Raw genomic sequence first — 27,333 nt, 5'->3', positions numbered from 1 at the left:
GATCTAAGATATTCTTTCATACAAATTTTTTTTATGTGGAAATGACACGCAAGAATTTTTAACATGACATTTCTCGCCTCTGACATCACTATTCAATATGACTGCGACGGGCACCAAGGAGTCTTAAAACTCCCGCGTTCTCTTTTTATAACATGTACTTAAAATTGTTAACAGTCTCAGTAATAACTGTCCTATTCTGCTAACGTATCCAGAGTGGCTAATTACTGAACCATAATTATCAAGATAAATTAATTATCAAGCAAAGTAATACTTAACCCTTTGCTGCATAGTGGTCCTCCCAGAGTGCTATCTATCATCCTTGTTTCTCCAATAATTTAAATTTTTCACATATTTCTTTAATATATTTGATATTTTGGACTACTAAAATGTTCCTCTAATTAATACATCAACTTTTAGGGTCATTTCAAACAAGTAATTTGTCATTAATAACCATATACTGAACAAGACTGTCGTTTTTAGAGAATAAATTCGTTTACATGAAATTTTAAGTAATAACGTATACTTCAAAATCATTATCTGGGGGTTTTCGAGGTCGCTGAATACAAATCCGATGTGAAAAATACAAAATTAAAAATGGCGGACCCAATATGGCGGGTGGAATTTTCGAAATCAGTCGAATTCGCTTGAAACTTGTTACCCGGGGGGGGGGGAGGTTTGAAGTCGCTGCATACGAATTCGGTGTGAAAAATACGAATTTGTAATTAGCAATCTCGAGAACCCATAAATAATAAATTTCAAGCGAATTCGGTTGATTTTGAAAATCTCCTCCTCCATATTGGATCCGCCACTTTGAATTTCGTATTTTTCACACCGGATTTATATTCAGCGAGCCTAAAAACCCCCGAGTAACAAGTCTCGCAAAATTATATTCATTAAAAAAAAAACGTGCAATAAAGGGTTATGCGAATCACATAGCTCGCTATTGCTGTTATCATTTTCGTCGATTTACTCATCGATCGATTTAACTGGGGAGTCGGTCCAAGTCGTCGAAAACGAAAAGCAAGAATTCTCATTCCTTCGTCCTCTTCTCCCGGCTGATCGATCGAGATCGCGTTTCACAGCAATCGCGAGGCCAGCTCGACCCTCTTTGATCTCGTTTACATACGTACCGATAAAGCTCGCGGCGAAGAGCTCGCTTGCTCTCGAAACCGTCATCTACGACGAGTTCGTCGACGAGCGTGCGAGTGAGGGGTATACAGGCGACGGAAGCGTCGCGGCGCCGCGCAACCGCCGACGCAGATGCGGGCGGAGCGGAGCCGTCGCGGCTGATCGCCCAGTCGGCTGATAGTTTACGCTCTTCGGCGCCCTTGTCGCGATGCGCGTCCGCTCCGCTTTCAATTCGGCGATCCTTTTCGGCGCGTGTGGTCTCTTAATCGTCGTTACCGCCGCCGCGGCTGCCGCTGCAGCCGCCGATGGACCGCTACGCGACGATCCGCGCTGTTTGGCCTCGCTCAGCGTGGTCCTGAAGAACGGAAGTGGCGGTGACGACGGCTTCATCTACGACGGCACCGTCTATCCCGCTGATCTGCGCTGGACCGACGGTAATCTCACTTACGGTTGCATCTGCAGGCTGCGCAACTGCATCAGGAAATGCTGCCACAGCGACGAGGTGATCAGCAGGAATCTCAGCAACGGGCAGTGCGAGAAGATGCCGTGGGACCCGCTCGCCGCCGGCGACTCAGCCGCCAAGACGCCGGCGTTGCGTTTGATCAAGGAACAATTGGCCGAGGAGATCCGACACATCGGCGAGCTGAGGGAGCATTTCGTTCTCATGGATGTCGAAGGAAACGCCTGTCCCGGCAGGAAGCTCACTTTCAATGTCAACGAGGAGGAAGGTGATGAGAAGATCACCATTCAGGCGAACGGCAATCTCTTCATACACTCCATAAACAAGATGCTGCCGCCGTGGGACTTCTGCTTCGACTGGAGCATGACTCTCGACAAGGTCGGCATCCTCGTCTGTTTCACGCAGGATATACAGGAGGAAGAGAACGAGACCCACAGGGTGGGCATGATCATCTCCATCCCGTTTCTCGTCGCCACCTTCCTCGTGTACGCCATCACCCCAGAGCTGAGGAACCTCTACGGCAAGACGCTCATGTGCTACGTCATCTGTCTCATCAGCTCGTACGTCTTCCTGACCTTGGTCAACCACGTCGGATATATATCGCCGTATTTCCTATGCATCATTATAGGTAAGCGATCACTCTTGCGACTTGCGCCTCGCTTCCCTTACGAATCCACGATAGAAGTCGCCGGCCTGGGTCAAGGCGGGGAAATCCCGCGCCCGATGAAGGCTGCGAATCGTTGGGAGTGGAAACGATCTGGCGATGTTATTCTCTGCCGCGGAGAATAGCCCGAGGCGCACTAACGATCGTGCCTCAGGAGAACGCGAGAATCATCACGTTAACAGGTTTCATGAAATCAGAGTTAATATGCTCTCGTTGGATTTCTCTCACATTAAGCTCGCGCTTCACTCCCTGCGTAATTCTACGCCTCGCGCTCTTCCGATAAGTATAAAATGTTGGGAGTATAATCTCGAGGGAGTGTCCACACATGAAGACGAACGACGATGCGCGTTAATTAAAGAGGGAGAGGACCGCAGGGGGGTAAACACCGCGTTGTGCAACAGCACTTGGCGCTCCTTCGGTATTTCCCACTGCTCTGCCGACGAAGCGAACGAGCAAATGAAAGTTTGGGACATTTTAACGACACGTCGTGTCGAGAAGCATCTCTCTCGAATTCACCAACCGATTAGCACATAAATAATATTTTTTTCAATATCCACGCGAAAAACAGAACTCAGATGGTGCGAGCGAGCGGGAATCAGACGCGCGTTCGGTGATGAGAATGAAGAAAACATTCGGCTGTGCCGGCCTGAAAACTCGGCTGAAATAACCGAAAACGATTGACTCATCAGAAAGCTCTCCTGCATTTCAAGAATTTTTCTCCGCTCCTTCTTCAGTTTTTCACTCGGCCGCTGTTTTTCCCAGGCGTCGCACAGTGGGATGTTTGTGCCAAAAAGTTGGCCAAAATTATATTTTGACGATTATATTTTTTCGGTTCAAAACGTGATGCTATTCATTATATATACGATGCTAAATTTCAAACGTAACAGGTAAAAAATCTCGAAAACTATGAAAGATATTAAAAAAGCTAAAACACGTGTTCCATGATTTCGAAGGGGAAAGAGAATGGCATTATTACTTTTTTATTTGGAGGGCATTTTCAAGGTCAGTTGAAGGTCAACTTAATTTTTTTAAATTGAAAGCCCAATTTTTTATTATATCTTCTTTTTCTACCAATTAATTTTAACAACTTTTGTCTGAAACATTTGTTTATTTGCCTAATATTTTTTGAAATATTTAAAGTTACCAACTTTTCCTTACATATTTCAAAAAATATCAGACAAATAAAAAAATGTTTCTGACAAAAGTTGTTAAAATTAATTGGTAGAAAAAGAAGATATAATAAAAAATTGGGTTTTCTATTTTAAAAAATCAAGTTGACCTTCAACTGATCTTGAATATGCCCTCCAAATAAAAAAATATATGATAATGCTATTCTCTTTCCCCTTTGAAATCATGGAACACGTGTTTTAGCTTTTTTTAGTATCTTTCATAGTTTTCGAGATTTTTTACCTGTTACATTTGAAATTTAGCACCCATGATCATTATAAAGATTTCGTATAAGTTTTTCATGAAATAAAGTGCAAGTATGTATGTGAAAATATTTTAATAATTAAGAAAGCCTAATGTTGCACTTCAATAAGTATTTAACTAGACAAACTCCAAATTTCTTTATCTAATGAGTGTATTCCATCCTCAGACTCTCACAACATCATTTTCATTCATTGAAATATCTTCTTTTTTTGGCGTGGGGTCAGTGTGAAAAGAAGCATATCCAATGTTTTCTTTAAAAATAGTTTAGATTTCTTTCTTGGTACAGGTCTTATATTTGTTAGCGACGGGTCAGAACTTAGTGGAAGTCTGTTGATTATGTCAATACATTACAAAGAGAAACAAAGAAAAACGAAAAAAAAACAAAAGGAAACTTCATATCTAAATAACCTTTGGACAAGACCTAATTTACGTTTAGGGAAACAAAAGTAATTACTAAAATTACATTTGCGGTTTTCCGCGGCTGATTCTTTCCGATACTTTATCCGGAGGGATTACTCTTTCGTTTCATCTGAGAAACGTAACAGGGATAAACCCTGAAGTATAGCTAGATCCTTTGAGTTTGACATCGAGAACGCAGAAAGATACATTATTGAATGCTATTTTCAGAATCGTATGTCCAATCGTGAATGATGATTCAATCGTAATAAATATAGTCTGAAACGTTTCTTCATACCTTTCTCGAAACAATCCGTAACGAAAAATTTCGCGCTGCCACTTCTAAGAACCTTAAAATTCTGATCGGAGATCGTATGTTATAAAGCACTGAGAATTGATGCATATGGTACAATACGAATAATTCCGATCATGTAATAATGGATTTGTCTGCACATAAGCGCGAGCTCGTATGCACAATAACCAAACCGTTTCATGTTATCGCATTATCCCACAGATATTCAACTGTCTAAGACAGTCATTCATGTGGAGCAAGAACGATTTGAAGGAAATTCACTTTTGGTCAGCTTTTCAGGCCGAACATCCCACAGTGCGTCGTCCGGAAAAATTCAGTCGCGCGAAAGACAGAATTGCTTTTCGTTCCGTGTATTCTCGATCGTGATCGTTGCACCTCTCAGCTTTCTTCTCCTCGCGTTCAATGCTCGGCTCTTTTATTTTCTCTCTCGTTACTTTGTTTTTCTTTTTCACGCTTCTTACAAGAACTCACCGCAAAGGTGCTATTATTATCCGACAGCGGCCGAATGCCGAGAAGATCATACATAGTAATGGACTCGTCTGCACATAAGCGCGAGCTCGCATGCATAACAGCGAAAAGCAGGGAACCGACGAAAAGATATATTTTAAATATATTTCCGCAACGCGTCGCGAAACTCCGAATCCCCTGATAAGAGCGACAAAATAACTGAATAAATTTCGGCTCCACCGCGACGAAGGTTGCGATTTTCATAACTAGTTGCTTCAATCAGCAAGGGAAGATGGAGCAACTTGTTTCGAGCCGATTTGCATGTAAGTGCGTATACACACTTGCACATGTTTTCACGTTCAAACATGCATTCACATTTTGCCAGCCCGTCGTTGTGTGAATCAGCCGGACACGCTCTGCCGAGCACTCCGCGCGACTCCGATATCGCAGAGATTAGGAGTGATTCAAGCATCTGTCCGCATTTCCTGATACGATTTAATCCTTAACATTCGATCCGCGTTCAGCGTACGCGGGAGTGGCGGTTCGTGAAACACGATCGATGCGATTGAGGAAATTCGTCTCGTTCACGAGGAAAGTCTCGGAGCGAAGAAGCGGGTATACGCCGGCGCCTCTTGAGCCAACACCATCCTCGAGATTTTCCGTAAAACAAATGTTAATGATTTTCCCACTACTGACGATGCGTGAAAGAGATACCATCGAGTTCGAACCGGTTTTTTCACATACTTGTTTCATGGTGGGAATAGCATGTATAGGGTGAGACAAAAGTACGTCCGTTTCTCTCGACGTGCACCGTCGGCTTTCGGTCAAACTGATTTGTCGTTTCATTGGCTGCGTTCGGCAGAACTCAGCGCTTTGTAAACGGTTTAGTGATACATTGCAACAGTTTGGATGTTCTGCTGAACGCTCTCTGTACTCGTCAGAGTGATACATATATATATATATATATATATATACATTTGTAAACATCGAACTAACTTTTCATTACTTGCTGTAAAATAGTTCTACATGCATTTTTATTATTCAGCTGTTATATTTGATACACTTATTACATTAAAAAAGATCCATATAAAATTTGAAACGTTTCTTCTTATTTTTGCTGTGTGGCTTTATTCTAACCTATGCATTATCTATAATATGCATTAATATACTTTGATGTGAGTATAATTATATATTTCATTATTAAATTATTTATATATATCTTTTTCTAATTGCTCGTGCACTTCTATAGAATTTACATTATATTATATATAACGTCTTTGTATTACGCTTCACATAAATTGGGGGCATCCATCTTGCTCAACATGTTGTGCTTAGATTCAGCTTCTTTTAGTTCGCTGGAAAACATGGCGACCGTTAAGTAAACATGCTGAACTGCTGAGTCCGTACTTTAGTACCGTTCAGAAAAAAAAGCATAAAACAGTTTTGCAACTGTTTTGTTCTGTTGGACGCAGCCATTCTCTTCTCCCCGAGTTGGTGCACGAAGTTGCAATATCTGTCGCAGGATCTAGGATTTCCCTTAACTCGGGTCAATTAATCGCTTCGCTGATGCATCTCTCGATCGCGCACGCGATGTACCCCTCCGGTGCCGCTTGACGGCTGACGCCTTCGTTAAGCTCATCTTCCTATCGTTCTCCTGCGCATCGTAAATCTATTCTCAGATTTCGCACAGTGCTCTCCAGATCTTTTACACGAGAACATTAGACGTTCAAACGGCCTAAGCGTCTAAATTTACGTAGCTGTCGGATTGACCAAGCCACCATCTCGAAAAGATCTCGCGTCGGCCGAGTCGTCTTTCTTTTCGGACCGCCCTGTATATACATTCGCAGCAGGTAGGCTGCTTTTCTAGTGCCGTCAATGACGATCCGTCCCGTAGTCTCGCATCGTAGCTCGCGTGAGAACCCGCGTTTCCTCGCGCTCGTCCCGTCCTCCGTATCGCGGACGGGAAGAAGCCGCTACACCGTGAAATATATCAGCTTTATCGTTCAGTGCGATAGCCGAAAGTCAATGCAATCGTCACCGATAACAGTGCCATATTTGATCTGTATGGATTTCCCGTATTACGTTGCGCGAGACCCACGTTGCAAGCTCTCGGCTAAAAGATATTATAGCGCGATATTACAGCTGACATTTATTCTGCGTGTTTGTATCCCCTCGTCGAAGGATTGCGCAAACGGACTGTAATAATACATCGTTACATCGCATCGCGTCGCGTCGAGTCGCGTCGCACGCACGAAGATAATTCGGTGACGCCGCGCCGGCGGAAAAATTCCGTTGTTTGATATTCTAACGGTTGCATCTGTGTAGAGAGATACGCCCTTTTGTTCAAACGCCCCTCGTTCAAACAATCTCAGCCGGATCGAATTGTCGACTGGGGATTATCGGAGTAAAGTTCGAAAAAAGAACGCGTGTGATGTAGTAGAATACAATTTTCTGTCGGCATCAGGCAGCAGGTAATACTGTTCTTTACTTCCTAATCAGTAATTCATTTCGGTTATTCAATAAACCGCTCGAGACGACGCCGGCTAATCGAATGTCTGCAGTGTCATCCCTGTACAAAATGTCGAATTGAAACGTATTAAAAAGTATTGAAGATTTTGATTTACGCTTGAATTTTGCTTTCTGATCCGAAGGAAGGGATTGTAAAGTATTAGTTCCCATTAAATTTCACCGCGCTAAGTGCGAGACGGCAGTGGTGAATGCTTGGCATTAAAAAGGATTCAGTTCATTTCGAATATGCCTTGCATTCAATCGCAATCGATAATTTTCAAATGCGAACTTTCGCATCGAAAAGTATTCACTTCTTCTCCTAATTGTTTTCGGATTCAGAGGCATACACAAGATTTTCACGTTCTATTCCCCGCTAGCATTGAGAAGTATTGGCCCGCGATCCGATCCGAGATTTCCGCAAAGCAGAATTCATGACGAAATCTCGTGAATGCGGAACAATACTTTTAAATACGACATTTTATACAGGGATCTGTTCGCATTAGAGTCGCTGTCAGAGCAAATATTTCTCCATGTGTGTCGCGATACACCGCTGTTGACCGTTTATTCGTTGACCTGACGACCTTTCGCGCTTCGACAATCGTCACTTCCTGAAATTTTTGTCCGCACCTCAGTCGTCGCACGGAAATGTCGCCGGATCACAGAAACGTTACGTATACCGCAGAGCTTTAGAGTCACAGAGTCGTAGAGTCGCAGAGCAGTGACCTGGATCCTTGTTACGCGCAAATGATTAACGACGCTGAATCTCATTTCGACAGAGGTTCCTCGTCGCGACATCGTAATCTCCTCGTGCGATCGCCGCCTCGTGAGTCACTTCTCTTCACGTTCGCTTGTTTATTCATGCACTCTTTTGCACCCGCAATTGTGCGCGCACACTCTCCTTTGTAAATAACTGCATTCGCAGCGATTTCCGTTGGACACGCAGCGGCGGAGTCGTGTTTACGGCGCCTTAACTTAATACTGATTAGTTCGCACCTTCCCGCTGTTTCACCTACCGGCTCGGTCCGAGCTCGTTCGGTTCATGCACTAACGGTTGCGGGACAGCAGCGAGTAATTAATAAAGTAATTCGCTCAATTACGCATATTATATTCATGGGGCATTTGTATCATTACTATATATTATGTCATCTCTAGAGCGGCTTGGCACTCTCGATGGAGTCGTGCTCTACATTCCTCTCTTTCTTCTCCGACTCACGTTCTTTGTGGTGCTTTCGTGAGTAAGCTTCCGCGGAGCGATAACGCAGGACCGGCGATGATTACACCGTCTGGCCGTTGGTAGTCTCACTAATTAGTACAGAATGAAACGGCATCTGGGAACGGTGTTGCTCGCGTTTCTCGTGATCCTGAGCGTTGTCGGGAGCGTCGTGTCCGAGGATTCACAGGGATCATGGGAAGGAAGTGTTAACCCGCGGCTGTCCTATTTGGAGGTAGAGACAATTCCACAAGTGCGATCCCGTTTCTCGCGACGTATCTGGCGCCATTCCGAACGCGCAGTATTATCGATATACGCAGCTCTAAGGCCCAGTTCCGCAACTTATTGTAAAAGTTGGAGTTTAACTCGTTAATCCTAGTTTGGAGGAAAAGTTGTGTTCCACAAATGCCATAAAGCACGCTTATAACGTCGATTTTCCGCAGTTAAGGTTAAACCCTCAACTTTGGGCGTTTAGTGAATTGAAACGAAGTTTAACACTCATCGGGTTGAGACTGCGTTCCGATATTCACTGTCAGTACAGAATATATTCTATAATATACAGGATGTTAAATTTCAAACGTAACAGGTAAACAATCTCGAAAACTATGAAAGATATTAAAAAAGCTAAAACACGTGTTCCATGATTTCGAAGGGGAAAGAGAATGGCATTATCAGTTTTTTATTTGGAGGGCATTTTCAAGGTCAGTTGAAGGTCAACTTAATTTTTCAAAATAGAAAGCCCAATTTTTTATTATATCTTCTTTTTCTACCAATTAATCTTAACAACTTTTGTCTGAAACATTTGTTTATTTGCCTAATATTTTTTGAAATATTTAAGGAAAACTTGATAACTTTTTCAACATTTAACTTACGATATCTCGCTAACTATTCGTCGAAAGAAAAAATAGTATTAAACTTTTTTACTTTATTAACTGTCAAGAATATATTACTATAATAGTGCCCTAACTTTTGTTAACTTATTAACTTATTAACCTTTGGAGATTTCAAAATTATTAAATTAACTATTATTAACAAAATTAACTTGGATCCTTCAACTGACCTTGAAAATGCCCTCCAAATAAAAAAGTGATAATGCCATTCTCTTTCCCCTTCGAAATCATGGAACACGTGTTTTAGCTTTTTTAATATCTTTCATAGTTTTCGAGATTGTTTACCTGTTACGTTTGAAATTTAACATCCTTTATAGAATATTATAGTATATTATAGAATATATTCTGTACTGACAGTAAATTAACAAAATTATTAAATTATATATATTAATTTATTATATTAAATTATTATTATATTAAATTATATATATTAAATTATTAAATTAAGAGAGAAGACGACCGTTATATATTGAAGAATTTGACGACGTTGATTTTCACACACGATTTCGTTTATTCAAAGAATCTGTTACTGTAGTTCCAGCAGAAGTCGAGCGACTTTTTTCGTCCTTCCTCCCGTTCTACTTTCGAGCATTTATCACATTAACCAATCACAATCTATGTTTGACAAGAAGTAGACATCCTTGGGACTTTTTTCGTACAGACTTTAGGTTTACATAAACTACGATTGTAAATGCGACGTGGAACGCAACGCAAGTTTAACCATGACGTTAAATGTAACAGCCGCTCAGCTAAGCTTGCTTCGAACTCGAATTTGTGGAACTGGGCCTAACTTGTCGTGTCGGCTTTCCGTTAAGCCGTAATCACATTTGGCGATTGGCGATTAAAATTATTTGTCTAAACGGTAATCATAAATCTCAATCGATGCCTGTTTTGCTCTGATTGGTTGACAAGTAATCGTCAATCGCAATTGCAATCCAATCGGCAATCGCTAGTGTGATTACTGCTTTATGCACATCGGACACGCGAACTTATCCGGATGGCTCCTAATTTTCATCATCGGACTCTCAACGGCGGTCGATGGTGCAAACGCACTCTCGATAATAATGCTTATAGACGCGACAAAATGGCGGAAAAACTCGCGACATTTGCGACTGCTTGCTCATCGATCAGCACTTATCAGGCAGAATCGCATCCCGGAACTCGAGAAGCCCGCTCAAAGTTACGTACGTATCTTATAATCATTCGCTCGAGCGTGAATAAATTATTACGTAACGCGAAAAAAAAGACTTACTCATTCCCGTAGACTCGTAGATCTATACAAAGAGCCATATCAAATCACGCCAATTTGCGCCGACGAGCTGCGTACGTAACGACACGAACGTTCCTTATTACCGGCATAATAAAGTCCGCTCAATCGACTCAATTTCGCGACGGCTTGGGATCGATTTGCTCTGCCCAATTCAACGTAATCGCCGGTTAACGCTGCCTCTGCCTACGTTCTCTGGAATTCCACGGCTCTAGAACAACTCGTTAGTCGATGACGACGGCGGCTCGGGGAAGGCCCGGCTGTCGCTATGCTGTCATGTCGGCACCTTCCTCAGCGGGGACGACTGCGTGCAAAGCGCGGACGAGACGGAAGTGACGCTGCCGACGATCCACGAGGTCGACCTCGCGCCGGCGAACATCACCGCGAGCGACGAGCACTTCTCCATCAAGGTGTGGGACCCATGCGCCGGCGGTAACCGCTACACCTTAAATCCGCATGTCTACCCGGACGAGCGGTGGTATCTCCTGCCGAACGGCTCCGTATACTGCCCCAGGGCCGAGGCGGAGGAGGATCGTCTGCTAAACTACGACCAATACTGCCTGGCGAGAGTGCCCAAGTACAAATACTCGGAGTACCTGGTGTTCTTCTGTGAAGAGACGTACCCGGACGAGGAGTACTATGAGGAGGAGAGCGAGGTCGTGTACTCGTTCGGCATGATCGCCTCGGTGCCGTTCCTCGTCACCACGTACGTCGTCTATTGGCTGCTGCCCGAGCTGAGGAACCTGCACGGTCTAACGCTGCGCAGCTACGTCGGCTGCCTGACGACGGCGTACTTCATGCTGACGGTGGTGCAGCTGACGCCGCAGGATCGGATTTCGTACGAGGGATGCATCGCAATCGGTATATTCCCAAAGAGTGCAGCTTCTACTTCTTCTTCTTCTTCTTCCTCCCCTTGCCCGTAATCGCTGGCTGTTAACGCAACCGAGAGGATCGCGAGAAGGATGCGACGACGGAAGGCCAGACGACCTGAGCGAGCCAGCGGACCTCCTGGAAACATCGTGTCCCGTCTTGTCGTCTTTTCTGAATCAAGTATTGTGTATTGCGAACACCCGCCGTTACACGCTGGCCGCGCCGGTCACCGGATGGAACGCGGTTAGAAATCTTGCGAAGATCGCCTCACGCTTAGCGCGACAACTTTCTAAACTGCCTCGGCAACATCTTCGCTTTTTTTTCTTTCTCCCGCGTTCATGGATGCTGGAATTATACTCGGGGAGATCCGACGGTCCGTTATTATGCAGAGGTACAGGCGTTATTTGTCGATAACACACACACACACACACTGGTGTAGGTGCACTTCTCGATGGCTACTAATGGCGTGAAATAAGTGTTCGGAGTTGTGTAACTGGTTACATACATCTGTGCGACTCCGCTCATCCTGCTTCTACGTTCTCTCGCTTTTTGTATGTTCCTTTCGGAACTTCTGTCGTTCTGTGATTCGTGTAAGATCCAGCAAGCAGTGCTAATACACAAACAACCCATTCTAACGGTCATTCAGATTTCAAAGGTCCCGCGCGATATCCACGGATGAAGTAAGAAACGGGGTGTGGAAGGTCTGAAAGAATTAACCGAACGTTCTAGCGCTCGTCATTCTGACTCTGTTCAGTAGAAGAATCACCCAATTTCCTCGCTGGAACCGCCGGACACATTTCGGAACATATTCGAAACAGGGCTTCCCAAGTACTTGAAATTTCCCACGATAATCCACGATAATCGATTTGAACCAATGGGGATCGCGGGTCTCATTACACAGGCACACCAAAAAGAAAGTTGCTTGTTCGCTAGACTACACCGTCATATCTATATGTTTTCGGTCGATCGTTGAATCCAAATCCGTTGTCCGTTTTACCCCATAACAGGGGTAGGGTCAGGTTTCGTCCCTAACTTACAAAAATACCTCAGAATCGCTAAAATAGCGTTTTTAAAGCTGCACAGTGAACACTGGCGACTGAAATCTATAGACAATAGACTACTTATGGAGATATTAAATTTGAATTTTGAAGTTGGATCAATCTTAACAGGTTAGAATTCCATTTCAACTCTAAATATATCACAATTCTCTATTCATTTTTTTCCTATTGTATCTAACTTTTTTACTCTCGAAAGATCTATGAAGTGGCTTTCTTTTACGTTTGATTTGAATCAAACGTAGGTACAGTGGTGTAGTCTAGCGAATAAGCAACTTCTTTTTTTCTAGTGTGCCTGTGTTATTATGAATCAATCTTATCTTCGGATTCTCGTTAGAATAGATTAATACAGAGAGAACAAAATTTCCACGACGAATGATATGACTCATCCTGCCGGTTGCAGAACGGAAACGCGCGCGTGTTGCATGTCGGAGCATTGAAGGCCTTTAATAATCGGTTCACTCGAAGCAAGTACTGATCACACCACGCTGCACATTCTCCGAAACCATAGACGGGTCCACAGACGGACCATGAGACTCGTCGACGCAAAGGGGTTAATGTCTCCCCCTGTCGCATCGCTAGAAGCCGAGCCAAGACCTGCCTTATCGAGGTGCCTTATCGGCGTCTCCTTCCCCGACGCTCTCTCGCGCGCTCGCTGTGAATGCGATTATGCTGCTCGAGACGAGAAGGTCGCCGCCAAGTCATAGACAGTATCACATATATCCTCGTTTCCGTAGTTCGCGGTATCGCTGTGGTCACTGGACGTTTGACGGGGCCTGTCATAAGAAGAAGCCAAGTCGATTCAGTGCGATCCTCGACGAGTCCGCGGCGAAAGGTCGAAGATGCGCCGGCCGAACTCCATCGCGTGGTGCACGCTTCTGCTGGTCGTCGCCTACGCGACGGAAACTCAGGGAATCCCCACGATCCAAAAGCAGAATGACAACACAGTGCCGTACGAGCCCTACGTCAACTTCACCGACACGTGGGATCGCGACGGGAATTCCACGAGGGGCCGCAACGACTCAGTGCAGCACGAGTTTCACAGTGACTACACGAAGAACTCCCGCAAACCGGACGATCAGGATGCGCTGACCAAGCTCTTTAACAATTGCACGAAACCCGACGCGTTGCTTCGTCTACAGAATAATTCCAAAGAAGACAGCTGGCGGAAGATTTGCAACGGTACGGCCTGCATCCCGATTTGTTGCGAGCTGGGCTATCGCATGATCAAGGACGTATGCGTCCCCGACGACGGTGATTATCCATTCCCGGATGTGCTGAACGTAGGCAAGAAGGTGAACGATGTCTTCGACCTGGTCGTGTCGGATCCCTGCTCTGTACACGGGCGCTACTCGCTCGACAACATCCTTTATCCCAGCGATGAGTACGTGGTCCTGTCCGACGGTTCGATATATCAGCCGGAGCCGTGCATTTTCATCGATCCGGCAACCTACTGCTTTGCTGTCCTTAACAAGAGCAAGTACGAACTGACCATGTGCTTCGACGAAACGAGTGTGCCCGTCAAAGAGCTGGAGTTCAGCGGCATACCCATCGGCATCATAGTGTCCTTGCCGTTCTTGCTGATGACGTTCGTGGTGTACACCATACTGCCGGACCTCTGGAACATGCACGGCTACACACTCCGCGGATACGTTGGCTCGTTGTTCGTCGCGTATACGGTCCTCGCGTCGTTCCAGCTGACCACGCCGAGCACGTTATCGACTGCTGTCTGCATCGGATCGGGTACAGCTTGCGTACATCGTATAATCGATCGATTTTATCGGTGATCATTGCGATTCGTTAGGCTCTGTTTTGGGCATTGATCACGTACTGGTTGACGTGTCTGGTTACTCTCTACCGATTGGGAAATTAGTCAGGGTCTTGGGGTAGCATGAGAATTAGTAACGGGGCAAGTCTCAATGTGGAATACGCGCTGCTTTACAAAGACGTACGACTAACTTCGCTACGTTCTTGGTTAGATCCTTTTCTCTTGATCTGATCGAAACCATACGAAGGTCGTGTCTCCCTAGGAGGGACGTCGTTTTGTTCGACTTTGGGCGCGTACCTGTTGCGCTTCTTGTCGCGCCGCCTTTTCCGTCACAGGTGGCTTTTTTCTGTTTCTTCTTCGTTAGTAGTGGCACAACGGATACAGTTGTTGTTTTTATCGTTACTGAGTACATGTAGAGAGTACACGTCCACAGAATAGGCCGAAACGTATCTTGAAGGAAAAAGATTTCCCGAGACTGGGTGAGAAAAATCATCGTAACGATTCGTTAGTTCTTGAATAACGGTAACGAGTTGCTCGTCACGAGCAAGGGTAACGATTGTGAATGTTCAAGGGTTAACTCGATTACTTTTCAAAAGTAGACGTCTCTGGTCTTCACAGCGGGATGTGGTAATAAGTGTAAGACTCTCTGGCCCTCCGATGCAACCTGACTTTGAAACTCTGTTTGTTTGACTGTTTCAGCCTTCGTCATTCACTTCTCATTCTTGGCGAGCTTCTTCTGGCTGAACGTGATGTGCTTCGATATTTGGTGGACGTTTGGGTAAGTGGCAAAATATCCACGCGCTATACTTCATTCGCCAATTCCACGCTGAGTTTTATGATATTTTCGCAATCGAGTCACGGTGATCGTCACGCGTATATATATGTGTGTGCGTGTGTGTGTGTATGTGTGACTTTCGCAGTATTTCTACCTTTATTTTCTACCAGTATTCACCTTGAAGCCGGACACTGGATTGGTGGAACTGTTACGTTGGAAATTTGAATATCAATCATTCCGCGGAAATAACTTCCGTCTTTGGGATGTGCGTAGTATAACTTGAAACATCTCGGAAACACGCGATTATCCAACAGCGCGGATTATCATTTTGACAAGAGCCGTGTTATTTTATCCTTCCGTTGTTTATCAGCAACTGATGTGGCCAAAAAGGAGTTATCACATGCATAGAACATCACATTGGATTTTTAACGTGTATGTGTGTATGTAGAATTTATAAAAGGTTTGGAAACCTTTGAAAATTTCGAAAAATACGAGGGCAGTCTGAAAAGTTCTCGGCCTGACACATAGATGGCATTAGAAAACTGTCAAACTATAATTGTATTGGAAAGTGGCATCCCTGATATAAACCCATGTAAAATTTTATTTCGACCTGTCAAGTCATTCGAGTAGTAGCACCAGTTTAATATTGACGTGTCATTGTCTTTTTTAAAATGGAAAAAATTGAATATCGTGCAGTGATTAAATTCTTTGTTCTGGATGGTTTAACACCAACAGAAATTCATCCGAAATTGTTAAAAGTGTATAAGGATGCATCACCTTCATTTTCCACTGTGAAAAAATGGGCTGCTCTTTTTAAATCTGGTCGTACAAGCCTCGAAGATGAACCACGCGAAGGTTGTTCAAAAACTGCTACAACACCACAAAACATTCAACAAGTCCATGATATGGTGTTAGATGATCGGCGAGTGAAAATGCGTGAAATAGTTGAGGCCATAGGCATCTCAAAAGAACGAATTGGAAATATTTTGCATGAAGAATTACGTATGAAAAAGCTTTATGCAAGATGGGTGTCGCATTTGCTAACAATTGAACAAAAACGTATTCGAATGCGTATTTCTCAAGCGTGTTTGGATCGTTTTAAGTAAAATAAAATGGATTTCAAGCGTCGTTTCATGAAACTGTTGATGAAACTTGGATCCACCACTATACACCAGAGCGAAAAGAATAGTCGAAACAATGGATTGAAGCCGGTGGACGTGCACGAAAGAAGGCAAAGACGGTTCCATTAGCAGGAAAGGTTATGGCAACAGTTTTTTGGGATTACAAAGGTGTTTTGTTGATCGATTATCTTCAGAAAGATAAAGCGATTAACTCTGAATATTGTTGTAACCTTTTGGATCCATTGAATGCAAAAATTCGTGAGAAAAGGCCTGCTTTAAAGAAGAAAAGAATCGTTTTCCATCAAGACAATGCATGTGTTCACACAAGTGTTTTGGCAATGGCAAAATTCAACGAATTAAAGTACGAATTGTTTGAACATCCAGCGTATTCACCAGATTTGGCTCCCTCTGACTATTATCTGTTTCTAAATCTGAAAAAATTCCTGGCTGGAAAGCATTTTACATCAAATGACGAAGCTATTGCAGCCGTGGATGGACATTTTGCAGACCTTCCGGAATCACACTTTAATAATGGTATTGAATTATTGGGAAAACGTTGGAATAAATGTATTGAAGTTTTAGAAGATTATATTGAAAAATAAAATATATTTCACGGCAAAAAAAATTTTCTTTCATTGTTAGGCCGAGAACTTTTCAGACTGCCTACGTATATATTTTTAGAAAAAGTGTTTCGGACAAAAGTTATATGGTTTCAAGGGGGACATAAAGCAAAACTACATCAGTTTGTTTACGGTTATTTGTTGATGGTGCCACTTTCGAGATATTCACTGATCATCACTTTTCTCAAATGGAAACCCCAATTTTCTGTTTTATATCATCTTTTCCTACCAATTAATTTTAATCACTTATGTCTGAAACATTTTTTTACACATCTAATATTTTTTGAGATATTTAAGGAAAACTTGGTAATATTAAAGATATATATTTTTCGAAATTTTTAGGGGTTTCCAGACTTTTCGTAAACCTTGTGTATATATATATGTATAACATTAATTATTTATATTGGTTATATATTGAAGTAATTACGACCGCGACATTAATTACGCGTTAACGAAAATAAGAGATTCGCAATGGGGGGTCCAGGGTCGAAATGGATTAATCGATTCGCCAAATATTTTCATAGGCGCCACTCGATCCGCGCGCGACGACGTTTCTGAGAGAGAAATTTGATAATTGACAAACACCGGGGGGAAATTGATAGCGACACGACGCGAATTAATATCCGGTACGTGACCGGCGCGCGTATGTGCCGCAAACACAGCCCGAGTTAATTTTGATCTCCTCACGCGGCCGGTCGGAGCGGCAATTTGGGCGGAGGCAACATTCGCCGTAACGGCAAAAGTCAAAGGCTGTATCGCCAACAGATATTGACACATGGCGGAGGAAATCGTGACGATCGCCGCGGCCAATCGAATACCACTATTCGCTAAATTTTCGCTCGTGTACTCTCGAGGGAATATCTGCCGGATATCGACATACTCGATAATGTACCTCTCCCGTAGTTTGCATTGTTGTTTTTTATTTCACGAAGGCAAATGAAGGTACAACTTTGGACATTCTTGTTATTTTCGTCACAAACGCGAATATTTAAACTTTCAACATGAGACGTGCATATACATCCTACGCGCACGGGGTTGTATTTCAAAATAAATTTCTTTTTATTTGCAGAATATCTCTTTGTTTTCGATAAGGAGGAGGTTTTCGATATTCGTCAATTCATTGACACTTGTATTATCATCTTGCGAAAACATTTGCAATTCTACACAAATGGAGCTCTAGAACATAAATTCCAAGATATAATTCTATAAATATAAATATAATTATAAATGTGATAATAATTATAATTCTATAATTATAAATATAACAATAATTAAAATAATAAATCGAATAAATAAAATAAATAAATAAAATAAGAATAAATGAAAATATAATTCTATAATTATTAAATGTAATTCCATATAAACAGAAAGAACCGAGCGAATCACAAAAAGCTGCATTATATCAATGTCTAGCATCTCCTCGGCGCGATTGCAGAGCGATGTTTCCGGGCGCGAGTCCGTCTCATTGACACAATTTGCCGGAGCGATAACCGCTGAACGTTACGTTCGAATACGAATTAAAAGGGGACGATAACACGGCCAGTTACGCCAGTAGTCCGTCAAGTTGATGATCCAATTCAAAGAAGTAATTCGCATTCGCCCCCATACGTTACGTTACACCAGCTCGTTCGTTCACTCGCTAACGCGTTTCCCACTTTCTCGTCTAATTACGCGAATTCGCGTCGGGATACTGCAAAGTAATTTTTTATCTCTCGCGTGTCTTCGATGAAATTCCATGACGTGCCGACGTTGAGCCGCTATTTACCGTGCGGGGACGGATGGCTGTCGCCAAGCCCCGTTTCGCTCTGTTACAAGGGTGTGACGACTGTGTGTATGTGTGTGTATGCGTATATACAGGGTGCTAAATTTCAAACGTAACAGGTAAAAAATCTCGAAAACTATGAAAGATATTAAAAAAAGCTAAAACACGTGTTCCATGATTTCGAAGGGGAAAGAGAATGGCATTATCAGTTTTTTTTATTTGGAGGGCATTTTCAAGGTTAATTGAAGGTCAACTTAATTTTTTAAAATAGAAAGTCCAATTTTTTATTACACCTTCTTTTTCTATCAATTAATTTTAACAACTTTTGTCTGAAACATTTGTTTATTTGCCTAATATTTTTTGAAATATTTAAGGAAAACTTGGTAATCTTTTCAACATTTAACTTACGATATCTCGTTAACTATTCGTCGAAAGAAAAAATAGTATTAGACTTTTTTTATTTTATTTACTATCAAGAATATATTATTATAATAGTGCCTTAACTTTTGTTAATTTAATAATTTTGAAATTTCCAAAGGTCGATAAGTTAACAAAAGTTAGGGCACTATTATAGTAATATATTCTTGATAGTAAATAAAGTAAAAAAGTCTAATGCTATTTTTTCTTTCGCCAAATAGTTAGCGAGATATCGTAAGTTAAAAAAGTTGTTGAAAAAGTTACCAAGTTTTCCTTAAATATTTTAAAAAACATTAGGCAAATAAAAAAATGTTTCAGACAAAATTTGTTAAAATTAATTGGTAAAAAAAGAAGATATAATAAAAAATTGGGCTTTCTATTTTGAAAAATTAAGTTGACCTTCAACTGACCTTGAAAATGCCCTCCAAATAAAAAAGTGATAATGCCATTCTCTTTCCCCTTCGAAATCATGGAACACGTGTTTTAGCTTTTTTAATATCTTTCATAGTTTTCGAGACTTTTTTACCTGTTACGTTTGAAATTTAGCACCCTGTATATATATGTGTGCGTGTGCGACATGCGGTACGTTTTCTCGTAATCAATTACAGAATGCGAGCGGTCGGATAGTGCGGGGATTAATTTCCCTCTTTCCTTCGGCTGTCGTGCGTGCACACGTCTCCTCCTTTCTACCCGCATACGCGCTCGCTCAACGAACCCGCGTGTCCTTGCGGATATATCACGTGAATCATTATCCTCCGGCCCGATATGATTTCACGTACGTGTGTTAATAGTTTCGAACCGCGCATTAATCTTGTAACTGTCTTACGCCCGCGCGTGTCCACCTCGTGCACTCGAGCGTCAACCTGACTCTTGAGACTTCCTGCAACCGTGGGCGTCGATTATAAATCTTCTCCTCTAGCGTGAACTCTCGTGATGTAAAAAGTCCCATTGCGAAATCAGCGTTCGCTGACGAGACTTTTCACTTGTCTTTCACGACTTCGCGTCAGAGAAAAGATATATGAGCGCCTTGATTATGTAATTTCCCCGGAGCGGAAGCGTGAAGAATTTCACGTGAATTCACGACGACTCTGACGATTGTGCAACTTTCCGACCTGCGGAAATATGAAATTTCTCACGTGAACTTGCTTGCTCTGAAAGCTGAGGGTCGATCTTGAATAGTTTTCATCAGCGTGAACTGCTGAAAGATGAACATTTACTGATTTGGAAGTATTTGGAAATGTTCGCTCGTTCACGCCAGAGGATGCTTATTCATTATCGCTTGCCTGATGATGAACATGTACAAATTTAATAAAATCTAAATATTTTTTTAAATATTTTAAAATCTAAATTTTTCAATGTTGCATGCGTCCATTATATATATTCCCATTGGTATTCAGAGTTGGTTTTCACGACTATATGTAATCTTCTTTAAAAACGAGTAATATCCAAATTCAAGACAGTAATTAATTAATCGCGTTTAATGACTTCATGTCACGCGTTCGATTATATAAGCGCTTCTGCGAGAAAGTTCACGCGAGATCGAGATGAGCAAAAAACGTAAAGTGAAAAATTCCTCTCGAAATTGCATGGTACTCTGAGTGGCGATCATGTAACTCTTTTCTCAGAAACGGAAACGTGAAAAGTGAAAAGTTTCACGTTATCCGGGAAATTATGCGAGTCGCTGAATCGTCGAGCTCAGCTGTTTACCTTTCGTATTCCCGTTTTTAGCCACATTATCGCTACCCTGGAAAAAAGTCGGACGAAAGAAATGGTCACATGATCGCTGAAAAAAGAAAGATCGTTATCTCAACGAGCGAATAATCCTTGGGGATATGAGCGTTAATGAAAATAGAAATGTCGCCTGTCTTCTTGTCGGATTACATTTCATCTACGCGCAGCTCGTAATCCTCGAATGTAGCTGTGAAGAGTAATGAAGTCACGCGATAAATTACGATTAATAGTGTACGACCAGACATCGTAGCTAAATTGACGATTGATCGAGGCTCAATTTCCCGTCCTCTCATTCCGCTCTCTTCTCTCGATCGGCGTAGATCATCGTAACATGGTCCTTTCAGGTGTTTGCTCTCATCAATGAACGATGACTCTTCAGGAAACGCTTCAGCGTCTAATTCGTGACGCGAACGTGTAGGATAGGTTAAGATAGGTGCAAGAACGGTCGCGTATACTATATTATATTATACTATACTAGGGTGTCCGGGATTTTTAAAAAACGAAAAATTGTGAAGATTAATCAGATCAAACTGAAGAGAAGAAAAGTCTAGTATTATTTTGCAAAAGTCGCAATAGTTGTTAAGTTATTAATGATTGAAAATGGCCACATCTAGAGGCTCTTTTAACTGATTTGCATATTTACTTGCAAAATGGTAAAGGCCTTTTTTGTTCAGAATGATCTAACCTATAATTATATGATGTAATTATATGACGGCTATTATGTCTAGCGACAGATATGAATATATTCAACTTTAAACCTTGAATTTTGAACCTGTCGCTAGACATAATAGTCGTCATATAATTGTAGGTTAGGTCATCCTGAAAGGTCCTTCACTATTTCTTAAATAATACGCAAATTTTCCATGAAAAGAGCCTCTAGATGTGGTCATTTTCAATCATCAATAACTTAACAAATATTGCGATTTTTGCAAAATGGTACTTGACTTTTCTTCTAAGCTTGATCTGATTAATCTTCACAATTTTTCGTTTCTAAAAGATCTCGGACACCCTGTATAACGTCACCTTTAAAAAGAGGAATCATTTTATGAAGTTTTCTAACAGTTTTAGATTGTTTACGATTGTTTACTGATCAGGTGGTTCGTATAAATAATACATTAACTCTTTTCAGTCCTGTGTCGGAAGTACACCGTTTTCTGTTCATTAATACTACACTCGGAATGAATCTATTCGATATAAATAAAAAAAGTCATTTATAAATTTATAACATTCTTACTACGATAGAGCATATAACGTTTTCTAATATGTGATTTTTATAGCTTCGACATATTTCGATATCTTTACAACATTCGACGATTTTTACGATATTCGAAAGTAATATCATGTCATCCGATAATATCTTTGACGAATCGCAGGGGTCAGCAAGAATGTTGGAGAAACGCGTATAAAATTAACACTTCAGAAAAGGTTGATCTGATATTTTTTTCACTTTTTTTTTTCGCTAGTGCAAACATGTTGCCGCGTTGAATGCTGAAAGAAACGTAAAGTACGCACAATGAATGAATTTCCGTGAATTGTTTGAGGAAAAACGTCGTAAGTTATTCTTCGGATCGCAAGATTTCTTAAATGAATTATTAAAGGAACAATATGTCCCCTCACTTATCAACATTAGTTACTTATGTCGCATGTGATTCACTGTCGTTTCGAAATAACATGCGCTGAAAAGAAGGAAGATTAAAGATTAAAATAGAGACCGAATAGGTTTCCGGGAAAACTGACCAGAGAGGCGATAATCATCTTAATGTGCGATTGTAAAGCATTCGCTCGTGCTTCTGTTATTACTATTATTACTATTATGCTGATCGAGATGAATAATTCCGCAGAGGATTCCGCTCGCTGCAGGGAAGTGTGAAGCAACGGGAGAGAAAAAAGTTCATCATGTATTCGATCTACGCGTGGGGCTGCGCCTCCATTCTCACTATCGTCTGTGCCATTATGGATTTCGTTCCCACCGTGCCGGAAACCTTCATCAGACCAGAATTCGGCGCAGTAAGATGTTGGTACAAGAGTAAGTACAGGCACAAATGGATGTCTTCCGTTGACTCCAGCGTTAGCCCAGGTAGAACGGAAAGTTATGTCGGAGTGACGAGCAAACGATCGAGTGTCGTGATCGTAAAGTGAGTTTTTACAGTCATTTACAGTCTCGTCATCATCGAGATATTCTGTTCCGCTTGGGCCATCGAACTCCCGTTACAGATATATCTGTGAGATCTCAATTATTAAAAGTATTAAATAAATAATCAATATAGTTAACGTTAGTTTTTTTTAATGCCGAATAAATAATAATGGAGGGGACTCGCATTATTATTTGCAAAACGCTAACGATTTGTTATTGCCACTTTCAGCGGATAAAGCAAGGGCGGTGTATTTTTATGGACCCATGAGCGTTACTATTATCTGCAACATCTGCCTGTTTATTTCCACGGCGTTGAAAATCGTGCGGCACAAAAAAGACACGGCCCATCATCTGAGAAGCTCGGAGAGCAGACGTCACGACGACAACAAGCAATGGTTCGTATCTAACCGACGAGGTCGTCAACATCATTGTTTCGATATGCATTAATCTGCATAAGTGATGAAATTAATAACATTGATATTGCCTTCCGCGAATGACCTCGCATAATGTCGATCGGTCCTCGTTCCCAACACGCTGATTATTTTTAGACAGCGACTTTCCCATGCGGCGGTTTGCTTTCATAATTACGAAATCTTTTGAAGAAACAAACACATCGCCGCCGTTTCGACCGCGAGCGCGAGATTCCTCCGGCGATGCGGGAGCGTCTGCGATCCCGGAAAGAATGACGGACGGCCGTGCGAATGTAAAATCGAAGTGAATGCTCTCAGTATAAAAGGGCAGGACGAAAGCCACTCTTCTTCGAAATCCTCTTAAGAGAAACCTGAAAAATTTACTCGAACGTTGGCTCGTTCCTTCTTTTTTTTTTTTTTTCAATATTGACTCGTCTGATCATAAGATAACCACGGTCGTCTGAAAATATTTATCTCCGCAGATATAACCTAGAAAATATTTTCGTGAATGGCAAAATTGGTTTAAAGATTTTAAGGCATGTAAGTGATTTCTGAAGCAACGTTCCATTTTAATCCCACTTTTTGCAGCTTTCGAAATATCATTCTGATCAAGATCATATAATACTACTACGTTCATGCGGGGACTTAAAATTCACCTTGTGTCATCTATACTTTACATTTAGATAAACCAGGAACTGCATACCGAAATTATTTTACTAACGATTTCATATTTTATATGCCGCAATTTTATAACACCGGTATTGGGGATAATATCGTTTTTATAATATCGATAGTTATACACATAAATCAGTATCTGAACAAACATAAAAACTAATACGATATCCCAAATTTGGTAACTACTGGTGATATTGACGTTGTTTAAAAAATTGTATTATAAGTATCTCACATGAAAAATGTAGCACTAGTAATTTTACAACATCATCAGATCAGTTTTATGCTGGTCATGTAAATGTAGTAAATAAACGATCCAATTAATCCATCGCGTCATAATCGCAACAGATATAACACGAAAAGTACGTTGCAGGTTCAATCTGTACCTGAAGCTGTTCATCGTTATGGGTATAAATTGGTCCATGGAAATAATATCGTGGGTGTTCAAGAAAGCGCCGCCATACGTCTGGTATCTGAGCGATCTGACAAATACTCTACAGGGTCTCATCATCTTTATCATATTCGTCTGGAAAGATAAGATAAAGAGACTGTTGCTGAGACGATTTGGCTGCCAGGAACGCGGTTTATTCTCCGGGAACTCAACGCGCAGCGGTTGCCACAGCTCGGCCTCGCGCACCTGCACCACGTCGGGAGTGATGTCTCTTCAGGAAAAGATCAGCCCTTATGTACAGACAAACTGCCGCGCGAAGAATGCGTCCGAAGTGACCAATCGCCCTTAGTATAACGCAAAGGTTTCTTTCGTACGCGAATCGCGGTCGATAATCGGCGATTAATTTGATGGTGCCGTAATTTCATTTTACGGTCAAGCATCAATTTTACATTATTATCTGTTGATCTCTCTTTCTCCCTTCACTCACTCTCTCTCTCTTTCTTATCTACAGAGTGTCTGATAGCTAATGACGTAATAACACCCGTGTATAAGTATAGCATATCGAACTATACAGGACATTTTATATTATTTTACAGATTTCGTAATAATTATGAAGAAATTAATTAATTAAAAAAAAAAACATCAACGAAGGATTGCGCAGAAAGCGGTAAGCCGAGCTTCGCAAGAAGGCCTCGTTCAAAATACTCGGAATTGTTTGACAATCTTCTGACAATGGCAGACGGCCCATGATGCTGGATTGCACGTCTTCATGGTCCATTATTAGATCGTCCGCCGTTACTAAATTGTCAACGTACTCGAGACATCTTGAATGAGAACTGCCTACCGTTTTTCGTACGTTTATTTGCTGTTATTTTTTAGTTGATATCTCTTGGGACTCCTAATGCACTGCCACGGTCATCATGCTTGATGACGTCAGAAGCAATGAAGCGCACGCCTGAACTTCTTGCGGCATGCGTTGAAATAAAAGAATATGTCCCTGATGTGACACTTGCGGCCGATTTGGCACATTTAGCAACATGTTCCGAGAACTTTTCTTTTGCTCCGACTATCAACAAACAAACGTAAAATTAACGTAACGTGCGACCTGCTTTCTCAATTTATTTTTTCTTATGATTTTGTTACGTCGATGCATCTTCTCGCTTTTTCAAATTAACCTCGACGAGAAAACAACTTGACGATCTTAGTCCACTGATCTTGAAGTGAGTCTCGACGATTATCTTATTTCTATTATATTTGGTCCATCTCCCTTTATTTATATATTTTTCTTGATTGTAACTTGCTCCATTGGCGGGTGCTTGATTTTGCGCTTGACTTTGTACTTGGCTGACTCGACAAATCGGCGCGCTGTACTCATTGTCGGAATCTCCGCTGCTACTAGAATCATAACCCGATCGAGAACTCCTTTTCCCAAGAAATGTATCGTTAAGTGCAACATTCTTCCGAGATGAGCACTCGTGTCGGATATTAGCCGTTGAATTGCTGCGTTATTCGCCGAGACGGTGGAACCTTTCGCGAAGATTCAATCGCAAGACCGACACTTGAAACGATATGACCGTGGTTTACCCTTTGAGACAAACGAGGAAACATGAATCTTAATAATTATTGCGATATCTATAAAATGATAAGAGACTTTCCTATTCAGCTTGATACGTCTTACATGCGTATGAGCGTCGAGTCGTTATCACACGAGGAAATATGAGTCTTAATAATTATTGCGATATCTGTAAAATGATAGGAGGCTTTCCTATCCAGTTTGATACATGCGTTCTACATGCATATGAGCGTCGAGTCGTTATCACATACTATGTGGTAATATCTAGGGCTTCAAATCAGTGGCACTCTGACTTTCAAGTGGCACATACACTTGTTTTCTCTTCGTCTTTTAATTCTTAATCTTTAGTTATGTATTCTCTATTAATATTTTAAGCCTTCACGATTTAAAATATTATAGATTTTTTTAATTTTTATATAACATGATTAGCAATATGTCTGATGTTATCATTTCTTTAATATTCATAGCGTTCCCCGAAATTTCCATGAAATTATCATATAAAACATTACCTTATGTTAGACAAACATAAAGCAGACAAACATAAACATATATTATTGTTGTATTAGAGATAATGATAGAGAAAAGAGTTTGAAGTCGTGCACCTGTCTCGTAATTGTGAATGTGTGATCACCTATATGTAAGATTATTGTAACCATTACTCGATTTCAATGTTTATTTTTATTTTTACGCTCATTCCTGGAAGATTCACAATACTACCATAAGTTACCATGGATTTATTATTATTACCATTCTTTAGTGAAGTAACAAAAGTATGTTTTGTAGAACTTACCTACATCAAATGTATGCCATGCCATAATTTTGTACAAATTTTACTTTAATATCACTTACAACACAATTAAAACTTAAGTTTACAATATTTTGTGACAGAGTTTTATTTACTAAGAAGATATCCCAATCAGAACCATAACGTTGATCCGACGTTGATTTGATGTTGAAATGGTCGATGAAACGTTGAATCAACGTTAATTCAACTCTCATTAACGTCGAATCAACGTTCTGGTTCTGACTGGGACTAAGACTCTCATTATACCGTGCCACATGGAATTGAACAAAATCGAGTTTTTCGGGACGTAAGTGCGTCTGTATTATCCTATAGTTTCTTTCATATAATCTATCCTTATACGATGAACTTACTTCCTGCATATCCTGGTACATCCTCAATACCTATCTCAAACATTTATTTCTAAAAGATATCTTTGTTATATTTGTTAGTTGTTAAAAAATGTATATTTAATGTGTATATTTTTTAACAACCAACCAATAAATGTAAGAAGGATAGAATGAGTTAAGTTGTGTGTT

At 41.3% G+C, this 27,333-nt stretch overlaps 1 protein-coding gene across 8 annotated transcripts; it reads left to right on the top strand.

The window, feature by feature from the left end:
• The first annotated feature begins 1,216 nt into the window (after positions 1 to 1,216).
• On the top strand, positions 1,217 to 26,890 carry LOC105183069 (G-protein coupled receptor Mth2). Of its 8 annotated transcripts, none has more exons than XM_025303346.1 (7): positions 6,453 to 7,310; positions 8,500 to 8,792; positions 10,930 to 11,575; positions 15,107 to 15,185; positions 22,675 to 22,859; positions 23,197 to 23,362; positions 24,423 to 26,890. In XM_025303346.1, the coding sequence occupies exons 2-7, from the start codon at positions 8,664 to 8,666 to the stop codon at positions 24,787 to 24,789; spliced, it is 1,572 nt and encodes a 523-aa protein (XP_025159131.1). In that variant the 5' UTR covers positions 6,453 to 7,310; positions 8,500 to 8,663; the 3' UTR covers positions 24,790 to 26,890. The 8 variants fall into 8 exon arrangements, with proteins under 8 accessions (XP_011139232.3, XP_025159131.1, XP_019696926.1 ...); XM_019841367.2 differs by lacking the exons at positions 8,500 to 8,792; positions 10,930 to 11,575 and adding exons at positions 8,124 to 8,170; positions 13,377 to 14,382 and having other exon boundaries at positions 6,464 to 7,310; XM_019841366.2 differs by lacking the exons at positions 8,500 to 8,792; positions 10,930 to 11,575 and adding exons at positions 7,980 to 8,170; positions 13,377 to 14,382 and having other exon boundaries at positions 6,464 to 7,310.
• Positions 26,891 to 27,333: the final 443 nt, after the last annotated feature.

The sequence above is a fragment of the Harpegnathos saltator genome, unplaced genomic scaffold, assembly GCF_003227715.2.
Source record: "Harpegnathos saltator strain DR-91 unplaced genomic scaffold, Hsal_v8.6 scaffold54, whole genome shotgun sequence".
Classification (NCBI taxonomy): Eukaryota; Metazoa; Arthropoda; class Insecta; order Hymenoptera; family Formicidae; genus Harpegnathos; species Harpegnathos saltator.
The sequence above is the reverse complement of the archived record's forward strand: the minus strand, read 5'-3'. Positions and strand labels throughout refer to the sequence as shown.